Genomic DNA, 25,226 nt, shown 5'->3' with positions numbered 1-25,226 from the left:
TATTTGTTTAGACCCATCTACCTCCAATCCAATCTAATCAGGTAAAAAAAATGGAAGGACATCTGTTCCCCTCTGTCTAGGTGGATTGGATCAGGGGCCAATATAGAGCATAGCAGGCTGTCTGCTCTGCAGAAACCGAGCGGACATGGACCTGTCATCCACCCGCTGTGCTCAGCAGACAGATCCATGTGAAAGGGGTCTAAGGGTGCATTCACAGGTGTCTGCAATCCAATTAGATGTGAGAACCCCAAAATGGGTTCCAGCGATTATCTGTGGGAGGCAGCCCCATTGAAAGCAACGGGAGACTGCCAACTCCTGTAGCTAATCGAGGCCACTCGTGTGTAATCTCTCATGCAAGTGACTAGCCTGGCAGTCTGTGTCCAAAGTATAAAAAACAGGTTGCGCTTAAATGTGAGCCAATATGTATCAAACCAATAATAAGTATCCAAATATGCATCAAATAAATAATAATCAGTGAGAACAAAAAAAAAAATATTTAGTCCAAAAAATGAATGTTCAATAATGTCCAAAACCTAATATCACCAAGTGAATCCACCACCAAAATCGGTTAGATAAAACTCACCAGAGCAATATGCTGATATGTGATACACCAGCATAAAGCGCTTTTTGCTCTGGGAGCAGTAATCGGTATGATGACAGCAATGATGGGAATTTTGCAGGATGAGCTCCAAGGAGTAATAATCTGCAGAACTGAAAATCCACTTCAAAGCTAACGAATATCCTCAATAGGAGATGTTCAGATCGCCACTCAGAAGAGAAGAGGACAAACTCATGGTGCAGTATGTAATAAAAACATTGTATCTTTTAATAAAAAAACTCACTCACAAACATGGTGTCCAGACTGACACCAGTATGAACAACGTGTATGCAAACAAATGAGACCAGCTGAGCTTGCAAATGTGCCGTGCAAGCGGACCAGGAACGTGCTGACATCACATCGAAAAGCTTCGTCCTACGCGTTTCGTCGACGTCCTCTGCTCCGTGAGGACGTCGATGCCGAAACGCGTAGGGAGGAGCTTTTCGATGTGATGTCAGCCCGTTCCTGGTCCGCTTGCACGGCACATTTGCAAGCTCAGCTGGTCTCATTTGTTTGCATACACGTTGTTCATACTGGTGTCAGTCTGGACACCATGTTTGTGAGTGAGTTTTTTTATTAAAAGATACAATGTTTTTATTACATACTGCACCATGAGTTTGTCCTCTTCTCTTCTGAGTGGCGATCTGAACATCTCCTATTGAGGATATTCGTTAGCTTTGAAGTGGATTTTCAGTTCTGCAGATTATTACTCCTTGGAGCTCATCCTGCAAAATTCCCATCATTGCTGTCATCATACCGATTACTGCTCCCAGAGCAAAAAGCGCTTTATGCTGGTGTATCACATATCAGCATATTGCTCTGGTGAGTTTTATCTAACCGATTTTGGTGGTGGATTCACTTGGTGATATTAGGTTTTGGACATTATTGAACATTCATTTTTTGGACTAAATATTTTTTTTTTTCTTACTGATTTTTATTTATTTGATGCATATTTGGATACTTATTATTGGTTTGATACATATTGGCTCACATTTAAGCGCAACCTGTTTTTTATACTTTGGTCACCCTATATATATTTTTATAGGTTAGGTTTTGCAGCTTATTGATCTTTATATATATTTTCCGTGGCGCTGGTTTCATTTACTACATCAGTCTGTGTCCAAAGCTGATCACTCACATGTGATGCTGCATAACTGATTGCATTCAAGTGGCCACAATTAGCTGCAGGAGCCAACAGCTTCCTATTGCTTTCAATAGAGCTGCCTACTGCAGGATCAATTTTAGGTTTAAGTGCACTCCAATGGGGGCACAGAAAGCAGAAAAAAACCCTAACCCCTCACAATTTCCTTATTTAAACTTTAAATTATGTTTGTTATGCCTGGAGTTCAGATTCAAGTATTCTAACGTCTGATTCTCACTGGAAATTCTTTTCTGTGTATGTATAAATGTTCCTACTTGGTTAATAATATAAACTTAGTTGTGTATTAGGTTTAGGTTTACTACTACTTTAATCTGAGTCCTGGCATAATGGGGAATTTTCCATTTATCAGTCATTGAAAAGATTTAGTTGTTAGTGTTGGTCTTCCTAATCCCTATCATTAAATGCATATTTTCTGTGATGCAGAGCATAATGCAGGCTAAGCCTGGTGAAATGATGGCGCTGTCCCTTCTCTCAGCACCTTTTATGTGGAGGTGGAAGTACAGCCTTCTTTGTGTTTTTCTTTCTAGGCTTCTTCCACGTTTGCTCTGCACATAGGATCCTTTGTCATCTTGTAACCCAAGCCTTCTGCTTTTGTTTCCACACAGGGTTTGCCTGGAGTTCCCGGGAAGAGGGGCACGATGGGTAGGCCGGTAAAGTTTTTCCTTGTCTACTTTGCAGTCCTAGTGTAATGAAACAGGAAACAGTCCCTAAAGCTCACTGTAATTGTAGCATTTCACTATGTGTAGTAAATTTCCATATTCTATGGTTTCAACTGCAAGGTAGTCTGTTCACAGTTCCATAGTAAGCAAGCACTAGCCATGGGACATATTGAACTTCAGTATATTTATTTTTTTTAAAGGAAACCTTCTTTGAGAAACATCTGAAGATTGCCATAGCTGATAGTTCCTACTGAAAATATTAACTGCTTAGTGGCATGTCCACCTTTTCTTTGCTTCCATGCCACTACATTCAGCTGCCAGGAGTGAGAATAGGCAGCCCTGTGTAAGCTGTTAAAAGTTCTAATTGGTTCTTACACAGGGCTGAGGTCTCTCTTCCTATCTCCATGTGACAGTGCTGGGCCAATCACCAAGCACCAGTGCTGTCACATGAAAAGGGGGAGCAAGATGCATGCTTCTTTAAGCTGAGAGTACCAGGTGTTTCTATTCAACCTCTGAATAGACCAACAGAATGATGAGTAAGTCCGGCTGGCAGGGGGCAATAAAGTGAGCATAATGCTTTTGTCCCAGCAAAATAGGGATTAAAAAACAACCAGGTAGCTTGGACTTTGAGGAGGTCAGCAATGACCGCTTCCATATTTCTCTCATTGCAGGTTTTCTTTAAAGTGGCTGTAAACCTCTAACATGAAATATGAACAAATCATATACCTCTATAGTCTGTACTTCTCTCAATCAAGAGCACTAAGTTTCATTTCTGTCTGCTGCCTCATTTCCTCTGCTATCTTATGAGTCACTTCTAAAAAGTTTTCCTGACACCAAGAGGTAAAAAGGTGAGAGGGGAGGCATCTCCAGCACAAAGCCTCTAGTGGACAGCCTCCGCTCTGTTCCTTTGTGCTGTGTGAGTGGGGTGTATCCCCTTCTTCCAAATAGCTCTCCTCACTGAGATCTGCAGAGTATAACTTCAGCTCCACGCCCCCTGCTTTCTGAAAGTTTAGACAAGCTATATAAATTCTGCACTTTGAATGGATGTATAGAAGAGAGGGCTGAAAATAAATAGGTACAACATATGTAGGAGGATTTGTTTCCTCTTCGTCTCACCTGAAGCTAGTCACTTCACTGGGTATATGTAAAGGTTTACAGCCATTTTAAGCCCAATATCATACAGCCAGTAACGTAATAAATTATTGGATGCTTTCTACATAGGATACAGGAGAATTCTGCTAGTATGCTAGGACTGATTGGGGCTGAGCAACTCAAAGGCGCTCATCTCACAGATAAGCTCAGCACTCATCAGTTGCGTGATTGGCAGGTCTCACAGTACACATTTTGCTTTTAATAAATACCCTAAAATATATGTTTGTGCATGCATAAAGTGAAACACCACAGGTATCATGTAAAAACAACCCCCCCCCCAAAAAAAAAACAAAATAGTGTTGCCTAAATCAAATAGCAGGTCTTGGCTGTCATCTTTCTACTTTCTACTAGATTAGATAAAAGCAGGCATACAGTTAATGGCTGTGATCAGTCTGACTACTTTCCTTATCTTTAGTTTAATTTATGCGTACTCAGATGTTTTACTGTTTGTGTTTGAACATTATGGGGGAGATTTACTAAAACTGGTGCACACAGAATCTGGTGCAGCTGTGCATAGTAACCAGTCAACTTTTAACTTCAGCTCGTTCAATTAAAGGATAAGTTCACCTTTAAAAAAAATAATAAATGCACATTTTTTGCAGGTAAAAAAATGTGCTTTGCTTCAGTGATCAGCAGATCTGTGGTGCCATGCAGGGCTCCTGCAGACTGTCAGTGTAACAGTTACACACTGAGAAGAATCAATGAGCTACTAGAGCGCTCAACTGTGCAGTGGTAGTTAGTTGAGAACTACAAGCTGACAGCCGCAAAAGATGTTGGTACCTGTAGTTTATTAATTCGCAGAACTCTGTGAATGAATGACACGGCCGTGTGGGTAGAGCACCGCACGGCTGCACTCTTCAAGAAGTGACAGCTGGTACGGGAACTTCTCCCCTTACTGCTGTCACACAGAGCAGCAGACCGCTGAGCGACTGCAGGAGTGGGAACATGTTACATGTTCCTGAAGGTAAAATTACCCTTTACACTTTGACAATAAAACCTGGAGGCTGATTGGTTACTATGCACACCTGCACCAGATTCTATGTGAATCAATTTTAGTAATACTCCTCCTATATGTACATGAAAATTGATGGTCTGAAAATGAACCTCTTCCAAAGAAAACCGAACCATGGAGTCCCCTGAGGCTGCCAGCCAAATAGTGTCTGCTGACAAGGAGCATCACTACTTAGAAGGTCCACCAACTGGTTGGCTTTCCCAAAGCATCCTCAGACCTCATGACCAGTGCCATGGTATTGATTACTTACTGACCTACCAGAGGAAATCGAGGGTCCTGTTTTCTGGTAGAAAGGGATTTTTAGGCCTCCATTACCATTTACCTATATCATTTAGTTGGAGTGGTACAATGAGTCTAATTTAGTTTTTAGATATGAATCACTTTAATATGCTTCACATGTCTTTTCATTTGTGGATCTAAATGGACTACAGAGATCAATTTTGAAGACCTAACATAGGTAAATACTGGTAAGGCATCTGCTCCACAGTGCTGATATTACCTTAAAATGTTTTAGTCAAGGTCAGGTTGCCTCTAAACTGACCTTATTCACATAACATGATTGTCAAGTTGTTACACTGAAACCACAACACTCAAAGCAGCCAAAATCCTCAGACATATCATGCCAGTAGAAGATTGCAGGTGTGGTTCACTGTTAGCCAGCAGCAGTCCAAAGAATATTTAAACTCCAGCCAAAAGCTTTTATTTTATTTTGGATAGAGCGGGGAGGATCCCACCTATGGGGGTCATAGACGGAAATAAAAACATGACAAAAATTTGAAATTGTCGTAACTCTATCCAAAAGCAGGAAAAAAATTTTTTTGGCTGGACATAGGCTTTAAAGGTGCATTCACATTACTCCTGTACTGTGATGTCTATTAGAACAAATGACTTAAAAACTTGTAACAACCTTTTGCATCATCATTTTTAAGTCAGACTTATGTTGAGATAATGTGATAGCCTGTTTGTAGCTCACTTGTTTGATTCCACAGGGTTCGTTTACAAAATGAGTAGAATGTTTGTTGATTTACTTACTGCAGCGAAGCTGTATTCTATTGATCCAACGGTCGCAATGGCCATTCCTATTTTTTAAATTCCCCTGCATATGATTGGGTACCTGATTTAAACACATTGACACCAATATGCTTTTAAATTCTCTGGCACAACACGTTTCTTGTAGGTCATTCATTAATGTTGCAGCAAAAAACAAGCAATCCACACCAGTGTGCTCCTCTTGTTCTCAGACCCTGCAGTCAACCTGACAGATTAGTCACAGTTCTAGTTAAGTTGCTGCTGGATTTTTTCTGGTTATATAAGCTCTAATGACCTTTGCTCCCAGAAGGGTTTATTGAACCAACCCCAGGCAATAGCCAGGATGTCCAAGGGTACCTTCAGATGTTAATAACCATCAAATGGCTCTCTTACATATAAGGATTCTGGTGGCTGATAGGTTGTAGTTTTCCTGAGGCTACTTGGCACACAGAGCTACATGCCCAGAGCATTTACATATTTGCTGGTAAGCTAAGAAAAAAAAATGCATCATGTGTCAGTACCTTTCTAATATCTACAATAGTTATTATTGCTGTAAGATGCTCGCAGTTGTATATTTTATTTTAATAATATACAATTTCATAACCTGCATTGTCAATTGACAGCTAGATTTATGTAGCTATGGGCAAAACTTTTAATTTCTTCAAGATTTTTGCTTGATGCCAGCGAGTTAGTAAGCAGTGTGCATTTCCCAGCATGCCTTGCAAAGCTGCAAGTTGATAGCTGGACAGAAAAAGGTTATCTGTTTTTTTTTCCTGGATGAGAATCAAAGCCATTTATTGAAATAATAAATTACTTCTAATAGCTCTAGTTAAACTGAAAAAACATCCAGTACTCTTATGTTATTACATCTGCATTATCCACATACCATCTGTAAAATCACTAAACTGAAGTAGAATAGTTGAGAAAAACCTGCTTTAAAGTTTTATTATTTCTTGTATGTTATTGCAAATAATTATGCTGCTTCCTCTTTTCATAGGTTACCAGTCAATGAAATAGTATGCTTACATGGATACCATTGTTTATGCAAAGTTTATTGCTTTGGGTTGGACTGATTTTTATCTTTTTTTCATGCCAGGCGTTCACAGTACATCTTGAAGTCTATCTTTGCATCAAACTTATATTGAATTCTGATTTGTTTGATAGCCACAATGATAGAATTCTCTTTTTCTGCATTTAGTATCGCTTTAATTTCCCCAGGAACTCCTAGCAACCTCTGGAGGAACCCTAGGTGGGAGAAGCTGCTCTAAGACTTTTTAATAGGGCCACCCCAGTTGGGTTATGATAATGTCATATTATGGGCACATTTAGAGTGCTAATTTTTTTGTGACTCATATGAAGCTAAGAATCTGATTGCTACTGATTGTACATTGTAGCATTAACGACTGTGAGCTCCAACCATTCTAGTAGTGTCCATTGCATCATCCCATATTATAGAAACCTAGAAGACTGATGGTAGATAAAGACCATGTGGTTCAGTAAATATTCCCCCCGCACTAGAGGAAAAGCTTTCCATGGGGAATTTGTTTCAAAACCTTCATAAATGAAGTGCGTCTTCACCGTAGGAAGGTTTTCAACTGGATTACGTAATCGTTACGTATTGAGCATGTTGGGCTTTCGTTGTAGACAACTTTTAGTAAACTCCTCATGAAAAAACTTGGAAAAACTTAAAAATTGTTGCGTAATTATTCATGTCAGGCTACTAAAAGCCAAATTCCTTATAGACCGATATCTGTAGTATATCGTAAGTGGAATAAGTTAGGATAGACATATGGGAGCTGCCTTTGCTGCCTAAACGTTGAAGTGCATAGTTTTGTGCTGTCATCTTTATCCTGTCCTTACTGTTTAGTGAGTCACTGGTCCCAAGTAAATATTCACTTGTTAGATTATATACACATACTTGTTCCAGGCTAGGGACCCACCAGATAGGGAAGAAAGGATAACAATGATAGTCTTAGTGCATATGCCCATATAGAGACTTCACCATGTTGCCCCATTTAGAGCAAGGTTCTCTTAAAAGAACAACCCATTCTTCTGTTTGAGATGGGAGTCCAAACCCTGTCTTGGCTTACTATGTCTTAAGTTCATACCTTGACTTACTCAGAATGAATGACTTCCCTTCCTCATGTGACAGGACCACTGGCTATTTACAGAGAATTGGAGTATAATGGGGGGAAGGAAGGTAGTTCTTACAAAAGAAATTGTCACTTTGTCCTGAATTTAAAAACACATCAGTAAGGGAAGTTCCCTTATATCCCCCCTTTTGGTTGAGAAACACCCCCTCCAGGTAACATTGCAAGTAATATTTTTGCAAACATTAATACATATTCGTTGCTGTTTTTGTTGTAGATTTACTGTTCTAGGCTTCACCAAGATATTCTAAAACTGACTGCTAAGTTAGATAAATTAAAGTATAGGTCAGGGCAAGTTTAAAACACAATCACAAGTACATCTCTACAATACATGCATCTTCCCTCACATTTGTCTCTGTAGAAATGCTGCAAGTACAGAAAGGTACTGGTTGATCCTGCCAGAAAGCTAGTAAGCTCACTTTTTCTGTAGAACAACACTACCTCTGCGGTACTGAAATCCTTCTTGACTGGGCTATGGAACACCTCACCCTCTTCCTATTTCTATAACGTAATGGAGAGATGTTCTGTAGTCCAGCAGACAAGAACTCTGTGCTGAGCGCTGACCACTCAACAGCTTGGAATTACAGTGCAGCAGAGGCAACATTGTCAGCTCACTGCAGGAAGTTAAGATCTCACTGGATTTCTGACATTCAACAAGTAGTTTATTTTTTTCTTGCAGCATTTCTAAAGAGACAAAACATGGGTAAATGTGCATGTATTGCAGAAATGTACTGAATAGGTTTATTTATTTGTTTTGGCCCAGACATACACGTTAAGGATTACTACACCATCCTTTGACCCTGATTGCTGGTCTTTTTATTGCTTTCTTTTCCAGACAGCATTTGCAGGATCCATAACTTGCTGAACAGCTGCCAGAAAATGTAAAACATGCAGAAAAAGCTCATGAGGGACCATAACTTCATGCTCTGGGTTTAAGCCAGGTCTGTCCATGACCTAATATAAATATAAAATATCCAGGCTCTGAACCTCAGTAATCAAGACAGGGGCAGTATTGTTAGGCAAATATGTCTTTGGTGCCAGTGCTTTTATGGCAGGAATCCTGTTGTGAAAGCATTGCATCGTAAATGCATCGAAGCGTGTTTTCATAACTTTTACATTTTATGGATGATGAGTCCTGCCCATTATTTGTTGTGTATAAAAAGAATTCTTTATTTTTAAATAGTAAAACATCAGAACCCCCAACCTTCTGAGAAAGGAAAAAGAACAGAATATTTAGGCATTGGACAGACGCTTTACCACAACACAGGTCATGTAAAATATAAGAATGATCATTTAAATCCACTGTGGTTTTTATCAGCTCTACTTCCCTTTTATATTGGGAATCAGAAGCAGAGGGATCTGCTTTAAAAAGAGTAGCCCCTCTAAATTAGGGACAGTTGGAAGCTATGAATCATGGCACGGTCATTAAACATAACCTGGAAGGATGTAAGCTTTGAAACCTATACCTATAGAACCGAGGCTGAGCAGCATGCTTGGTTCCATGGGCAGACTACCGGGGATTAAATAGGGTTTTTATTTTGTCAAAGTGCCAGGTGGAAGTACAGTTTTTGTTGCCTGTAGGAGGAAATCAGATCTTCCCGGTAATTCTTCCACTGCTTACCACAGACATTTTGACATCTAGGTCCTACCAGTAGACCCATTTATTAACTGCCGAAAACCCCCCCCAAAAACGGTTACCCACAGATACCAAACAGATTCAGATTTCAAAGGATAGCTGGACCATTTGAACAGTTGTTCTTTGTTTAGCACGCTCACCCCCATGATTACAGCATGTTGTATAAAATAGTTACCTTCTTCCACATTTCACTGTTTGGCCCTGCCTGGGGCCACATAGCCATTGCTTGAAAAATGTCTTTGCCAGGTCCTCTTCTTACTTCCATTATGCGCTGTTGCCCATTCATATCTTTGGGTGAGCTGTGCTCTGCTGGGTTTCAAGAGGCCACTATGAATAAGGTTCACCCATAGGAGAAACTTCCAGCGCTAAGGCAAAGTACTGGATTGCATTAACCCAATCCCCAGCAATAAATTAATCCCTAAAAGACCTTACCTACTTTCAAGTGCTTGAAGTATTGGTGCCAAAGCTATCAAATCTCTCCACATCATAGTGGTCACTCTATTGCTGTAACTGCTTGAAAAGTGTTAAGGTGTTACTAAACCCAGGACCCTGCATTTGCTATATCTGTTCTCCCACAGTACACATAACATGGAAATGCTATTATTTTAGTAAATACTAAATATTAAAATAAATTATATAAGTTCATACTAAATATTAAATACTGCTATCAGTGTCTGGCCGAGCACTGGTTAAAGCTTGTAGGAGGAGTTTTCATTCTACTCTGACTGTCCTATGAGGCTGCATGAGCCCTAACCATCTGTCTGTATGGACAGTGCTGATTGGCCCTGTGCCGAATACATGCATCCGCTAAACAAGCATGACAGTTCATGTAAAATTATCTGAGGGGACAAGCATGAAATTTTTTCTCGTAAGATAACAGAACAAACTATTTTAATTTTTTATTACAGTATTTTTCTGTGTAAAGCAAAAAAAACCAAGTAACCAAGACCCTGCATGCTTGGAAACAGAAGAATGCAATATTATATTTTGCGGGAAGTTGTATTCTGTCTTACTAGAATTTTTGTAACTCTAGTAACCTATTAGTTTTCGATATAAGACTAGCATGGGAAAAAAAAAAAGATGATCATTCTCATAGTGTGCTCCAGGCTTAAGTCTACCTGTGCACAGAGTAACAATAATGCTATGAGATTTCTTTGCATAACGAACAGTTTTCACCCTATTACAGGGTAGAAAAAAAAAATAACAGACTTAGGTTGCATGTATACTGTAGCTGATAAACTCTCGTTTAGGAGCTTTACTGCGTTTTTTTTTTTCAGCAGCCCCTGAACTCTCCCTAATGTTTTCCTATGTATACTATGTCATTTACAGGCAGTTGAGTTTACAGTCGTTTTTTTGAACGCACCAAATTTGCGTTCAGGAGTAGATTTTATCAGCATTTCAAACGCTTGTAAACGCGACTAACCGCATTTATAAGCATTTGCGTTTGGAACATTTTTTTAACTCTTACATTTCCAGATGATGTCCAGAGCCTTTTTTTCATCATGAAAAATGCATGAAAAGTGTTTTCCTGGTACTCAAATGGACCTGGTACACCATACTTTGAGGTTTTGCATGAAAGAAAATATGTTAGGCACTGCTGCTATAATTTCTGCACAGAAATGAGCTGGAACACATCCTAACACCACAAAAAAAAAAAAAGACATAATCTCAACAAATACAGCTCTTTCTGCTTCTGCTCTCTCTATTTCTCTCAAAATGTCTGAAATAGTTAATTTTTTACTGTTTTTCAGTGCATTCTGGGCATTTTGGAAGGTCTCCTGTGGTTATCTTTAAAAAACGCTTCTAAACGCAAACGTTTATAAACACGCATAAACACGGCTAAACAGACGTTTTTTAACCTATGATTTCCAGCAGTCAGTTTCCATCGTTCAAAAGTGTCCCGTGTACATGGAGCCTTACTGGCAGGATTAACAGGGTATAAAATTGTTACACAGGGGACCCAAAAACTTCTCTGTTGGCCTACTACAAGACCACATGAGATATACAATTTTTGATTTTGGCCATAGTTACACTTTAGGGCAACACAAACATTCCTCTACTTTTTCAAGCCATCTCAGTTCACTAGGTAATGCTCAGCTACTCCCTCTGTGTGTGTCTTTTGGAAATGCAGCTTTTCCAGTTAATTTTGCAGTTGAAGAGACTCCGTCTTTATGTGTTGCGTAAATGATGGCTTCATTCATCTGAGATGAGCCATTTTTCAAATGTATCCTATATGGGAATTTAATGACTCATTTGTAACTCTAGCAGGAGCTGTGTAGAGGAGTGCCTGACAGCTAAGCAGCTGTACTCCACTATCTTTGTCTAGTCCCAACCACTGGACAGCCCAGGATTGCTGGTCTGGCTGAACATTGTTACTTGCAATGAACAAGCTGTTCTCGTCATCTGGGTGAATTCCTTTGTAACTTAGAGGAAGACATACAAACATTGAAGTATCTATTGGCAGTGCATAGGCCTTAGACATATTATTATATATCTCCAAATTTACAGTAGAAATTAAAATCTCACATCCATTAACTCTTGAAAGCTCTGAAAATGTTATGCTTTATGTTAGATTCCAGGTACATTCTATCCAATCTTATATAGTATTAGGGCCCCATATACACAATGAGAATCGTCCGGGTTTTTTTTTGTTTTGTTTTTTTTGCATGCTAGTATCATATCAAAATAACGTGATTTCATTTACTGTTAGCTCAACTTTAAGAGAGCAAATTTTCCAAGGCTGAGAACTGCTCTCCAAGACTAAGACTGGGAGGGAATATTGGCATTGATGAACACAACACAGACATGGGAGTTCTTCAAAAAGACTGAACACACTTCAAAATATATTCTTATGGGCAACAAGTTTAAATCAAACCTATGTGGCTTACTGCCAAAGTTTAAAAAGCTATAGATAATAAGAAAAGAGCTTTTATTAAATATAAAAATGAGGAATAAACATTACAAAGGATATAACAGAATATGCAAAAAGGAAATCAAGGATGCAAAAATTGAAAACAGATTGCAAAAGATAGCAGGACAAACACCCAAAAATTCTTCAAATATATTAATAGTAAAAAGGTCCGGTCCAAGTACTGTATTTTTCGCTCCACAAGACGCACCTGACCATAAGACGCACCTAGATTTTAGAGGAGGAAAACAGGAAAAAAAAATATTCTGAACCAATGGACTGCAGACATAGTACAGGAGATGACCAGAGACTGCAGACAGTGCAGGAGATGACCAGAGACTGCGGACACAGTGCAGGAGATGACCAGAGACTGCGGACACAGTACAGGAGATGACCAGAGACTGCGGACATAGTACAGGGGATTACCAGAGACTGCGGACACCGTACAGGAGATGACCAGAGACTGCGGACACCGTACAGGAGATGACCAGAGACTGCAGACAGTACAGGAGATGACCAGAGACTGCGGACATAGTACAGGAGATGACCAGAGACTGCGGACACAGTACAGGAGATGACCAGAGACTGCGGACACAGTACAGGAGATGACCAGAGACTGTGGACACAGTACAGGGGATTACCAGAGACTGCGGACACCGTACAGGAGATGACCAGAGACTGCGGACACAGTACAGGAGATGACCAGAGACTGCGGACACAGTACAGGAGATGACCAGAGACTGCGGACACAGTACAGGAGATGACCAGAGACTGCAGACACCGTACAGGAGATGACCAGAAACTGTGGACATACTACAGGAGATGACCACCCAAAAATTCTTCAAATATATTAATAGTAAAAAGGTCTGGTCCAAGTACTGTATTTTTCACTCTACAAGACGCACCTGACCATAAGACGCACCTAGATTTTAGAGGAGAAAAACAGGAAAAAAATATTCTGAACCAATAGACTGCACACACAGTACAGGAGATGACCAGAGACTGCAGACACAGTACAGGAGATGACCAGAGACTGTGGATACAGTACAGGAGATGAGCAGAGACTGCAGACATACTGCAGGAGATGAAGAGAGACTGCGGACATAGTACAGGAGACGACCAGAGACTGCGGACATAGTACAGGAGACGACCAGAGACTGCGGACAAAGTACAGGAGACAACCAGAGACTGCCGACATAGTACATGAGATGACCAGAGACTGCGGACACAGTACAAGAGATGACCAGAGACTGAGGAAATAGTACAGAAGATGACCAGAGACTGCGGACATAGCACAGGAAATGACCAAAGACTGCGGACATAGTACAGGAGATGACCAGAGATTGCGGACATAGCACAGGAGATGACCAGAGACTGCGGACATAGCACAGGAGATGATCAGAGACTGCAGACATAGCACAGGAGATGACCAGAGACTGCAGACATAGCACAGGAGATGACCAGAGACCTTCGTGGAGTTGTCCTTCCCCTCCCTCTCTGAAATCTTCTGGGACACGTGACAGGTCCCAGAAGATTACGGGGCCATTCACAAAGCGCAGCGCTTCTCGCGCATGCGCAGTGGGCATGGGCACCCGGCTGTGACAGCTTGCGGCTTCACAGACGGGTGCCCATGCCGGCACCGGGGAGAGAAGACTAAGGACACTGCTGGACCGAGGAACAGGTAGAACCACTGGAGATCTGCAGAGTAGAGCCGAGCGGCTGGCTCGGTATTCTAACACGGGAGGAATACTGGGCCGGCTGCACCATAAGATGCACAGACATTTTCCCCCTTTACAAAATAATCTAGAGAAGACAAATTTATTAAATACCTTCTTCAGCTCTGTGTATACAAAGGAGCATGGGGGAGCTCTTGTCCATAATGGGCATGGTATTGACACAGCCCCAGATGATCCACATTGGCTCACAATTGATATGATCCAGAAATATTTAGACAGAATAAAGGTGAATAAAGCACCTGGACCGGATGGCATAAACCCACGGGTCCTTAAAGAATTGAGCTCTGTCATTTCAAAGGCATTGTTTCTAAGGACTCCTTAATGACTGGCATAGTACCACTGGATTGGTGTAAGGCCAATGTGGTGTCTATATTTAACCACCTCCCGCCCGCCATATAAGGAAATTACGGGTGCAAGGCGGTTCTCTTGTTCTGGAAGGATGTCATATGACGTCCTCCCACTCTAACTGTGCGTGCAGGGCTTCGGGAGAGTGCAGAGCGGCGATCAGTGGTGCGCTGTGTCCCTCGAATACAGCGGATCACTGATCAATGGAAAGATCTGAAGACGTCGGAACGGTGATGTGATCAGCTGTGTCCAATCACAGCTGATTGCATGTAAATAGGGAAATGCCGGTTATCGACATTCCTCTCCTTACGGGCTGTCACGCTGACAGCTCGATAGGAGAGCCAGTAATCAGCATTCCTCAGAGGGGACATGATGATCAGTGTAGCCCCAGCAGTGACACCTGTCCGTGTCCATCAATGCCAGCTGTCAGTGCTCATCAATGCCACCTGCCAGTGCCCATCAGTGCCACATATCAGTGCCTGCCAGTGCACATCAATGCCACATATCAGTGCCCATCTGAGCTGCCTTTCAGTGTCACCTATCAGTGCGCATCAGTGCCACCTATCAGTGCCATATATGAGTGCTGCCTTTCAGTGGCCATCAGTGATGCCTGTCAATGCCCATCAGTGCCACCTATCAGTGCCCATCACTGCAGCCTCATTAGCACACATCAGTGAAGGAGAAAAATCACTTCTTTATTAAATTTTATAACAAAAACTAAGAAAAAACTTTTTTTTTTTAAATGTTTTCAGTTTTTGGTTTGTTTAGCAAAAATAAAAAAACCCAGATGTGATTAAATACCACCAAAAGAAAGCTCTATCTGTCTCAAACAAAAATATATATAAAAAAAAATATTTTAAGCAACAGACAGCATGGATTCATGAAAGACAGAAGTTGTCAAACAAATCTGATTTCTTTTTATGAGGGGGTGAGCAAAACCATGGACAGAGGGGTGGCGGTGGACGTGGTATACTTGGATTTTGTAAAAGTGTTTGACACAGTTCCCCACACACGGCTAATGTGTAAGGTAAAGTCTACAGGCTTGGAAAAATCACTATGTAAATGGATAGAAAACTGGCTAAAAGATCGTATTCAGAGAGTAATGGTTAATGATTCATACTCTGAATGGTCTAGGGTTGTCAGTGGTGTACCCCAAAGTTCAGTGTTGGGACCCTTACTTTTTAAGATATTTATAAATGATATAGGGTCTGAGATTAACCACAAGCCTACAGGGCACTTATATCCCCCTTCCTGCCCAGGCCAATTTCCAGCTTTCAGCGCTGTTGCACTTTGAATGAAAATTGCGCGGTCATGCAACACTGTACCCATATGAAATTTTTATAATTTTTTTGTGACAGAGAGCTTTATTTTAGTGGTATTTAATCAACTCTGGGTTCTTTATTTTTTCTTAAACAAACCAAAAACCACTGAAAATTTTGAAAAAAAAAACGTTTTTTTCTTAGTTTTTGTTATAAAATTTTGTAAATAAGTGATTTTTATCCTTCACTGATGTGCGCTAATGAGGCTGCAGTGATGGGCACTGATAGACTGCACTGATGGACACTGATAGGTGGCACTGATGAGGTGGCACTGATGGGCATTGACAGGCATCACTGACGAGCACTGATAGGCGGCACTGACTGGCACTGATAGGCGGCACTGACTGGCACTGTTAGGCGGCACTGACTGGCACTGATAGGCAGCACTCCTAGGTGGCATTGATTGGCATTGATAGGTGGCACTGAAGGGTGACAGTGAAAGGCAGCTCAGATGGGCACTGATATGTGACATTGATGTGCACTGGTAGGCACTGATATGTGGTACTGATGGGCACTGGCACGTGGCACTGACAGCTGGCACTGCTGGGGCTACACTGATCATCAGGGTACACTGATCATCAGTGTTCTGATGATCAGTGTACATGTCTCCTCCGCGGAATGCCGATTACCGGCTCTCCTCTCCTCTCGAGCTGTCAGCGTGACAGCTCGTGAGGAGAGAAATGTCAATAACCGGCATTTCCCTGTTTACATGTGATCAGCTGTGATTGAACACAGCTGATCACATGACTGAGCCGACATCTTCAGCTCTTTCCAAGGATCGTGATCCGCTGTGTCCGAGGGACACAGCGCACCACTGATCGCCGCCCGGGAGCCGCACATGTGCGGTTAGAATTGGAGGACGTCATATGACGTCCTCCCAGAATGAGAGAACCACCTTGCGTCTGTCTTATTACTATATGGCGGGCGGGAGGTGGTTAAAAATACTGTTGTCTTTGCAGATGACACCAAGCTGTGCAGTGGAATAACGTCCTTGCAGGATGTCTCCAATTTACAAGCCGACCTCAATGCTCTGTTTAATTGGACAACTATGTGGCAAACAAAGTTTAATGTTGATAAATGTAAGGTTATGCACTTGGGGGCTAAGAATATGCATGCATCATACATACTAGGGGGGTACAACTGGGGGAATCAATGGTGGAGAAGGATCTGGGAGTTCTGGTAGATCACAAGCTTAATAATGGCATGCAATGCCAAGCTGCGGCTTCTAAAGCGAGCAAAATCCTCTCTTGTATTAAAAGAGGTATAGACTCCAGAGAGAGAGATATCATATTACCCCGGTACAAATCATTAGTAAGACCTCATCTGGAATATGCAGTTCAGTTTTGGGCACCAATTCACAAAAATAATATTGGGGAACTGGAGAAAGTACAGAGAAGGGCAACCAAACTGATACGAGGCATGGAGGAGCTCAGCTATGAGGAAAGATTAGAGGAACTGAATTTATTCTCTCTTGAGAAGAGGAGATTAAGAGGAGATATGATCAACATGTATAAATACATCAGTGGTTCATATAGTGAACTCGGTGTAGAGCTATTCACCCTGAGGTCATCACAGAGGACAAGGGGGCACTCTTTACGTCTGGAGGAAAAGAAATTTAATCTCCAAACACGGAAAGGTTTCTTCACAGTAAGAGCTGTGAAAATGTGGAATAGACTCCCTCAGGAGTTGGTTCTGGCCAGCTCAGTGGATTGCATTAAAATAGGCCTGGATTCTTTCTTAGATACACCGAATATAACTGGATACTAACATTTTTAGGTAAAGTTGATCCAGGGAATATCCTATTGCCTCTCGGGGGATCAGGAAGGAATTTTTTCCACTGCACGAGCATATTGAATCATGCTTTGCTGTTTTTTTTGCCTTCCTCTGGATCAGCTGTGGGTATAGGATTATAACATTTTTTTGGTTGAACTGGATGGACTTTTGTCTTTTTTTTTTCAGCCAGACGAACTATGAAAGTGAAGAAGTTACTAAAGTTACGAAAATTCTTGTATGACAGAATAAAGTGATGTATTGTATTGTGTTTATATCATACTAATTAAACGGAAATCGTACGATCTGGTATCATACGAAAAAGATTTTCAGTCCTTTTCGAATAGTTTTGGATGAAAACTGTATACTAACAATCAGATTATTGTACAGTCACTTCAAAAGCGATATTTTTCATATGATTTTCTGATCGTGTGTACTAGGCTTTAAAGAGACACAACTTCTTCCTGCCCTGCATCCTGTGCTTATACCCAGCACTTCTGGGTAGGGGGGTACATGTGAGCTGTTCCCTTGTTACAGCGTTTTGGCCTAGCTAACAATAGTTAGGTCTGAGCACTGTCATATGATTAGGGGGACTGGGTCACCGACATTGCTGAATTCAGCACTGGCTGCAGAAAAAGAAGGTACTAGGAGGAGGTGCAGGTAAGGTGAGTATCGAAGTCTACATCTTAGTGTGTAGCCCAATCCTAATATTCAGGCTGCAGTGTAGAGCACTTTCTTCTGAGCTATCTTTGATTAACACTGCAGAGGTAAAGCCATATCTCTGCTTGTTAATGCAGCCCTTAGTAGTGAAGCCATAGGATAATCATGACAGCTAAGGAGCCTGCAATTTGTAAGGAAAAGAAGTCAGTTCCGGCGAAAAGTCAGTTCCGGCAGCCCCATATTTCTGCCATGGCAGGTTTACTTAACACTTGCTCTCTATGCTGTTAATGTGCCTAAATCCAGCACTGTAAACATTTATTCAGTTTTGTAAAAGACCAGTGCCAAGGCCTCCTTCATTTAGTACTTTTCCAGCAACTCCACCTGCCACTGTGTATTAGGTTACAGTTTTCAGTATGGGTCTTCAAGGAATCCTCTGACACATCAGATGGTTACAGGAAGATGGGATGTAGACGTACAGGATGGTGTGAGACTTTTCATAGAGATGAGTTCTATCTGTGCATGCAAGAAAGAAGAATTTAAAGTGTTACTAAACCCTGGACCCCGCATTCACTATATCTGGTCTCCCGCAGTACACAGAACATGGAAGTGCAATTATTTTAGTAAATATAAACTACAAAATACCTTTTCTCATCAGCAGTTAGAGCAGTCTTGTGACTTCTATCAGTGTTCAGCCGAGCACTGGTTAAAGCTTGTAGGATGAGTTTTCTTTCTGATCTAGGAGGATGCAGCACCCTTGACCTGTCTGGACAGCACTGATTGGCCCTGTGCTGATCATATGCACTCTCCCAAAGAAAAAAAAAAAAACCTCTAGCCATGCACACTAAACTGAGCATGTGCAGAATGGCTACGGGTTCAGTGTGTCCTATCAGGAGACAAGATGTAGACATTTGAACAAGAGGAGGAGCAGAGAAGACCGATTCAAATGGCTTTTTCACACAATGCAGAAGATTAACCCCTTAGGTTCCACAGTGAGTATAACGAGCATGCTTTACTTCATATACAGACTGATTTTACTGTTCTGGGTTTAGTAACACTTTAAGACCTCACCTAATACAGGTTATCCAAATGGTGGATATCCATGTGTATGTGATTTTTATTTTTTTAACTTTTTGGTGTGATCAGTCAAACTGTATTGAAGCTGTTGGTTTCTTGCCCAGTACTGACTTCAGAATTCACCAAATTGTGATGTTGACTAAATTCGTGGCTAAAAATTGCCACATGCTTGGCAAGGTTTTACTGCATACTGCATGGTTTAATTGTTCTGACAGCCTCCTCTCTTTACCACTAGTTCTGGATTTATCAGATTGGCAGGTTCTAGTAAATTTCTCTCCATCATCTGTTGACCAAATGCTGATCTGGTTATCTGTATCTGGTAACATAAAAGAAAATTGCACGTCTGGGTAGTGTACATATCTTTCACTACTGGATATATTTTAAAGTTATAGGTGATATTTTAACAATTGGATTAAGGTCTAGTTCACACTAGATGCAGTTCAGTGCCCTTTTTTCCTACCTCAAAAATGCTTACACAGTGTTTTCCATGTATTCCTATGGTCCTATTTCATACTAGTGCAGTCAGTTCTAGTCAGTTTTCGATGCAGAAAAAAAAGTAGATGATGCTGCATTTTTTCTTCACAGAACCATACTGGAATATGGCAAACTGCACCAGAACTGCGTGTGGTGTGAACTGTAAGCAAAAATGTATCCGGAATGTATCCAGAGTGCGTTTTTGCAGTGTGAAATGGCGGTAAAGGATATAACGCATCAAAACCTTTGTTTTGGATAGAGATTTTGCACACTCCGGTTTTAGTAAATCAACCCCTGTGAGCCCATTCACTCTTGCATTTGTGGGTTATCATGGGTGTTACATGCACAAGGAATAATTTAATATTTTTGGCTACAGATACACGTTCAGCTTTTGGCTGGAAAAAGACTTTCCCGTTTTGGTTCGATTTTTGCTGGATTTTTTGCATATTGTTAAAGTGGTAATAAAAGCAATAAAAAAAGGTCATACCTGCTCCATGCAGTAGTTTTGCACAGAGCAACCTCGATACGCCTTTTCCCGGGTCTCCTGCTGGCGTTCCTGACCCCTGCCTCTTGCAAAGTGCCCCCAGAGCAAGCAGCTTGCTATGGGGGCACCCAAGCAGGCTCACTCCCGAGCCACTGCTCTGCATGTCCATTCACACACAGAGCTGTGGGTTAGCCTCGCCCCTTCTTATCAGTGGCAATGGCTGTGATTGTCAGCAGAGGGGGCCAATGGCTTCTGCTGCTGTTTTAGCCATTGAGGATGGAGAGTCTCTGCTGAGCTAAGGCTCTCGTGCACATCTCTGGATCGTGATGGAGCTCAGGTAAGTATTGGGAGAGCTGCTGCAAACAGAACGTTTTTTACCTTCATGCATAGAACGCACGGAGGTAAAAAACCTTGAGCCCATTACAACCACTTTAATTACTATTGCAATGTATGAAAAAGACATCAAAATGCATCTTGGAGCGAATTGCCTTGAATTTTAATGCACGTTGCAATGTGCTTTGCTTTGCATGTCAGTGCACCTCAACATTTCCATTTTATTGTGCAATTTAATAAACGTTGACATGTAGAACACATCAGACTAAAAGGCAGTGGTGTGTTTCCCAGCCTTATGGTTAAGGCTTAATTATAAGGGTTAAATGAAGTGTTTAGGTCAGGTTGAGGGTTATTTGTAAGGTTAAAGGGTGTTTGGGCCATTTTGAGAGTTAATTGTAAAGGTTAAGTGAACTGTCCTGGTCGGGGTGAGTGTTAACTAATTCCATTTATGTATTAAATAGACTACTAGTAACTTTAAAGTGATATTAAAGGCTCAATTTTCTTTAAAAAAATAACAAACACATCATACTTACCTACTCTTTGTAGTGGTTTAGCACAATGCAGCCCAGATCCTCCTCTTTCCAGGTCCCCTGCAGGCACTCCTGGCCCCTCCCTCCTGTTTGGTGTCCCCATAGAAAGCAGATTGCTATTGGGGCACCTGCTGCTCCTTGTGTCCATTCAGACACGGAGCCATGGCTTGGCCCGCCCCTTCTCCCTGCTTATTGGCTCACTGGCTGTGATTGACAGCAGTGGAAGCCAATGGCTCTCACTGCTGTCTCAGCCAATGAAGAGAGGGAATCCCGGGATAGCCGAGACTCCAGTGCACATCGCTGGATTGAGAAGGGGCTTAGGTGAGTATTAGAAGGGGCTGGGGGAGCTGCTGCACAGAGAAGGTTTTTTTAAAAAAACTTTGAGCCTTTACAACCACTCTAAGTATTCTGCATGAATAAATTCCTGATGGGGACAATTATAGATGAGCTTGGTGTCCTCCACAGTCATCTCTAGCGGACTCCATCGAGTTATGGGTTGTGGCATTCCCGACCAACAGCCCCCCTCTTTGTTTATGTGAGTGCAGAGTTCATCTAAAGCTCATCTCTAGTGACAACATACACAGCATCAATTTCCAAAAATAAGACTGCATCTTTGACCATTACAAACAATCCTTGCGCTCCATTGAAGTGTTTATAGTACGTAAGAGGGGAGTAATTCCTTAGGGGAATGATGTCTTCAGTTTGATGCAGTCAGTAAGAAGCATTTCCTCAGTCTCCCTCCCCCACTGATCCCTTGCTTGGACTATTGTAACACTTTTTGGCAGCTTACAAGGTAGGAGGCAGCAGGGGAGACTGATCTGTGTGAGAAAACTTGCACCTTCTGCCTAGAACATAGACACATGGTTCAGCATCTACACAACTGCTTCATCTATGGACCAGCATCCTAACTCTGCATCCTAAAGCTGCTGTCTCTGAATTTGGTCTGATTTAAGACAGCTGGAATACTTTGATAGAAGAAGATAAAGGCATTGTCAGTGAGAGAACCTCTGTATCACGGTTTGTGCTTCTACAGGAGAGATTTTTTTTTCTCACTTTTGTGTCCTGAGAACCTCATAGAGTGAGTGTGTGTGTGTGAGGTGGGAGTGGGGGGTGTAGGGAAGGGGATTCTATCCAGTGAAAGCTCAAGATGATAGATAAATAAATAAATGGTTCTCTTTCCCACTCTACTCCAATAAAATGTGCCTTTGTTGCATGGGCCATGGGGGAAACTCTCCCTAACACATTAATTCAACCAGACAGCAGTTAAAACACTTCCTTATTCAGAGAGTTATGGCTGTAGTTCCCCATTAAGGGTATTGAGGATGACTAAAGTTAAAGGGTAATTCCACTTTCATGAGAAAAAGAATTAGCACAAAAAAAAAAACAGCGTTTACATTTGCGACTGAACCCATATTGTAATTGTTCTGTACAGAGTGTGTAGAGAACGTCTCCTGAAAAAGTAATTTCCTGCCTGTGTGATTGGCTTACTGATTTTCCCAGAAGTCTGCACTAAGATACAAGTCAGCTTTTTGGCATCCCCTGCAACAAAAATGTCATTTTTGGTGAGGTACTCCCTATGGGAAATCACGTCTAAAGGGATGCAGACCCTGCAGTTTTCCTCATTAGAGCCCTGCATGTGCGGCAGCTGATTTGATTATTATAAAACTACTCCCATGCAGATTCCCTCTACACATGGACACAGACAAACAAACATCTACTTCAGTATAACAAAAGGTAGGAATCTGCAACAAGGTTAGTTAAAATCCTTGCAATGTACTTATATCACCCAGAGGGGAATGTTTTTTTTTTTTTAAACAAAAGTGTAGTTACTTTTTAAAGCTAAACTCAAAGTTAAAAACTGAAAAAAACGTGGTATGGAGTAAAAGTGTTTTAGTCATGTGTGGCTGGTCAATGGTATAACAAGAAGCAGTTCAGAAGATGTGCCAGAGGCAAAGATGGCGGCCATGGAGCATGAAGCCTGTCAGCACTGGAGGAGGTCAAACTAGCAGGTAAGTTTGCCATAATGTGCAAGTACACTGTACATAATTGCACATTGTAACACCTGCACCCTTGCTAGAGTTTAGCTCCACTTTAGAGCGGAGTTCCACTCAAAAGTAGAACCTCCGCTTATTTTCCTTCTCTTCCCCTCCACTGCCATATTTGGCACCTTTTGGGGGGTAGGGGGAAGCGGATACCTGTTTTTGACAGGTACCCGCTCCCACTTCCAGATCAGTTCGCCGCGGCGAAGTGAGCCGGAAGTTCGGCTCCCTCCTGCAGTCTCGTGGGAAGTTTCACAGGTCCCAGAAGACTGCCGGACCAATTAGGAGGCGCACGCAACTCACGCATGCACAGCAGGCACCAGGCTGTGACACAAGCTGTCACAGCCTGGTGCCCACAGTTTTGATGCCGGCCCCGTGAAAGGGAGAAGGGACGGCGTGGGTGAGAACATTGCTGAACTCTGCGACAGGTATGTGTGTGTTTATTAAAAGTCAGCAGCTACAGTTTTTGTATCTGCTGACTTTTTAATAAAAACAAAAACGGCTGGAACTCTGCTTTAAGTATTGGTGTGCTGCTAGTTTGGTGATTCTGCTTCTGGCAGCACACCCAGGCACTGAAATCACCCACATAAATGCAACCTGTGAACGAATTTCGGCAACAAGGTGAAAAGTAAATTAAATCCTCTGTACTGAAAACTAGTAAAATGTTCCATAGCACGACCCACACTAATGCATTTCAGTCCAGAAAAGACCTTATTCATCATGAGTAAGGTATTTTCTGGACTGAAACGCATTAACGTGGGTTATGCTATGGAACATTTTACTCCTTGTTTTCAATAAAGCATTTTTAATTTACTTTTCACCTTGTTGCTGACATTCATTCACATGTATCTATTGAGAAGCAGATGCAGACTGCTAGTCTGGCACAGTGAAGCACCATACCACAGCCTGCGAGAGAGTAAATTGGGTTGCAGCACCTTACCTGTGTGGATAGTGTGCATAAATGCAACTGTTCCCTTGCTGGCCTGCTAGCAAAAAAGCATCATCTTGCTTGTCCTGGCAGCTAGTGGATGACTCCAGGGGAAAGGCTAAGTGGTTTTCAATGATCTTATGAATGGGATATCTGACAAGGCCCTTGAGGTAAGTTTTGGGGTTAGGAACCTTAAATAAAGTATATAGTAATAGAGTTTATTGTCCACATTTGTTTTAAATTGAAATTCCTACACCAAGAATCTTTCAATGCCAGAGCATACTGTAATTAGGGATGGATGTATGATTTCATGTTAAAACGAAATCGGAAAGAGAGAAGCAGCTTTGGAGACTTCGGGATTATTGTGCATCAGTCTACATTCAGTAAAGGGTGCATTCTCAATTGCCAAACTGCAATGTGGTTCATGTTTGTGGTTGCCAGTAATGTTCTCTCTCTGGGTGATCATTTTTGAAGAGCCAGATTCTTCTAAGAGCAGGAAATGGGTTAACAGACTCTACATTAGGGAATTGGATCATTGATGCTTTCATCTTTTATATACACAATGTAAAGAAATGTTTTATTCTTACACCATTATGTTCACCTGGATCCAGCCAGCTGGCATTGTGTTTGCATTTCACGTACAAGACTGGAAGGCTGACTGGGTAATCACTTACCTCCGAGCCAGCAGGAAAACGCAGGCCTATTTCTGGATCCTGATTGTATTGGCAGAGTCTGTTGTAAGGTTTGCCAGAAAGCTATTTCTCCAGCCTTGAAGGAAAGAGAGAATTTAAGCAAAATCAGATGTTGCTGCATACATTGAGCCCGTCTTGTCAAGCAAGCTGGCCAGTAGTATATGGCACGTGCTGTCCAAGGGGGCTCAGATCAGTACTTATATTGTGTTCTATTTGAGGCCCCCAACGTTTGTCAGCTTGTGTGTCATATTATAACATAAAAAAGGCTGTTGGGTTTATTTACTAAAACTGGTTTCTATGCAGAGCTGCACCAGATTTTGAACTCTCCAATCAGCTTCCAGGTTTTTTGTCAAAGCTTAATTGAACAATCAAGTTAGAAGTGGTTTGGCTACAATGCGCAGCTGCACTAGAGTTTTGCACTCTCCAGTTTTAGTAAATCAATCCCTGTGTGTCTGTGTATGTTTCGTTGGAAGTATTGCTCCTCCTAACTGTAATGTGATATAGTTACATAGTTAGTCTGGCTGAAAAAAGACAAA

General features: G+C 41.6%; 1 protein-coding gene across 2 annotated transcripts in view; it reads left to right on the top strand.

Moving 5' to 3' along the window:
* The window catches only part of COL27A1 (collagen type XXVII alpha 1 chain), a 592,361-nt gene that overhangs the window by 164,619 nt on the left and 402,516 nt on the right, over positions 1–25,226 (top strand). For both annotated transcript variants that reach the window (XM_089692938.1, XM_089692937.1), the window contains exon 12: positions 2,366–2,410. In XM_089692938.1, coding sequence (XP_089549064.1) covers positions 2,366–2,410 — 45 coding nt within the window. The remainder of the gene's footprint in view (positions 1–2,365; positions 2,411–25,226) is intronic.

The sequence above is a fragment of the Staurois parvus genome, unplaced genomic scaffold (genome assembly GCF_062004578.1).
Source record: "Staurois parvus isolate SC_StPar_1 unplaced genomic scaffold, SC_StPar_1.0 ptg000608l, whole genome shotgun sequence".
Classification (NCBI taxonomy): Eukaryota; Metazoa; Chordata; class Amphibia; order Anura; family Ranidae; genus Staurois; species Staurois parvus.
Note: the sequence above shows the minus strand (reverse complement) of the source record. Positions and strands in the feature narration are given on the sequence as shown.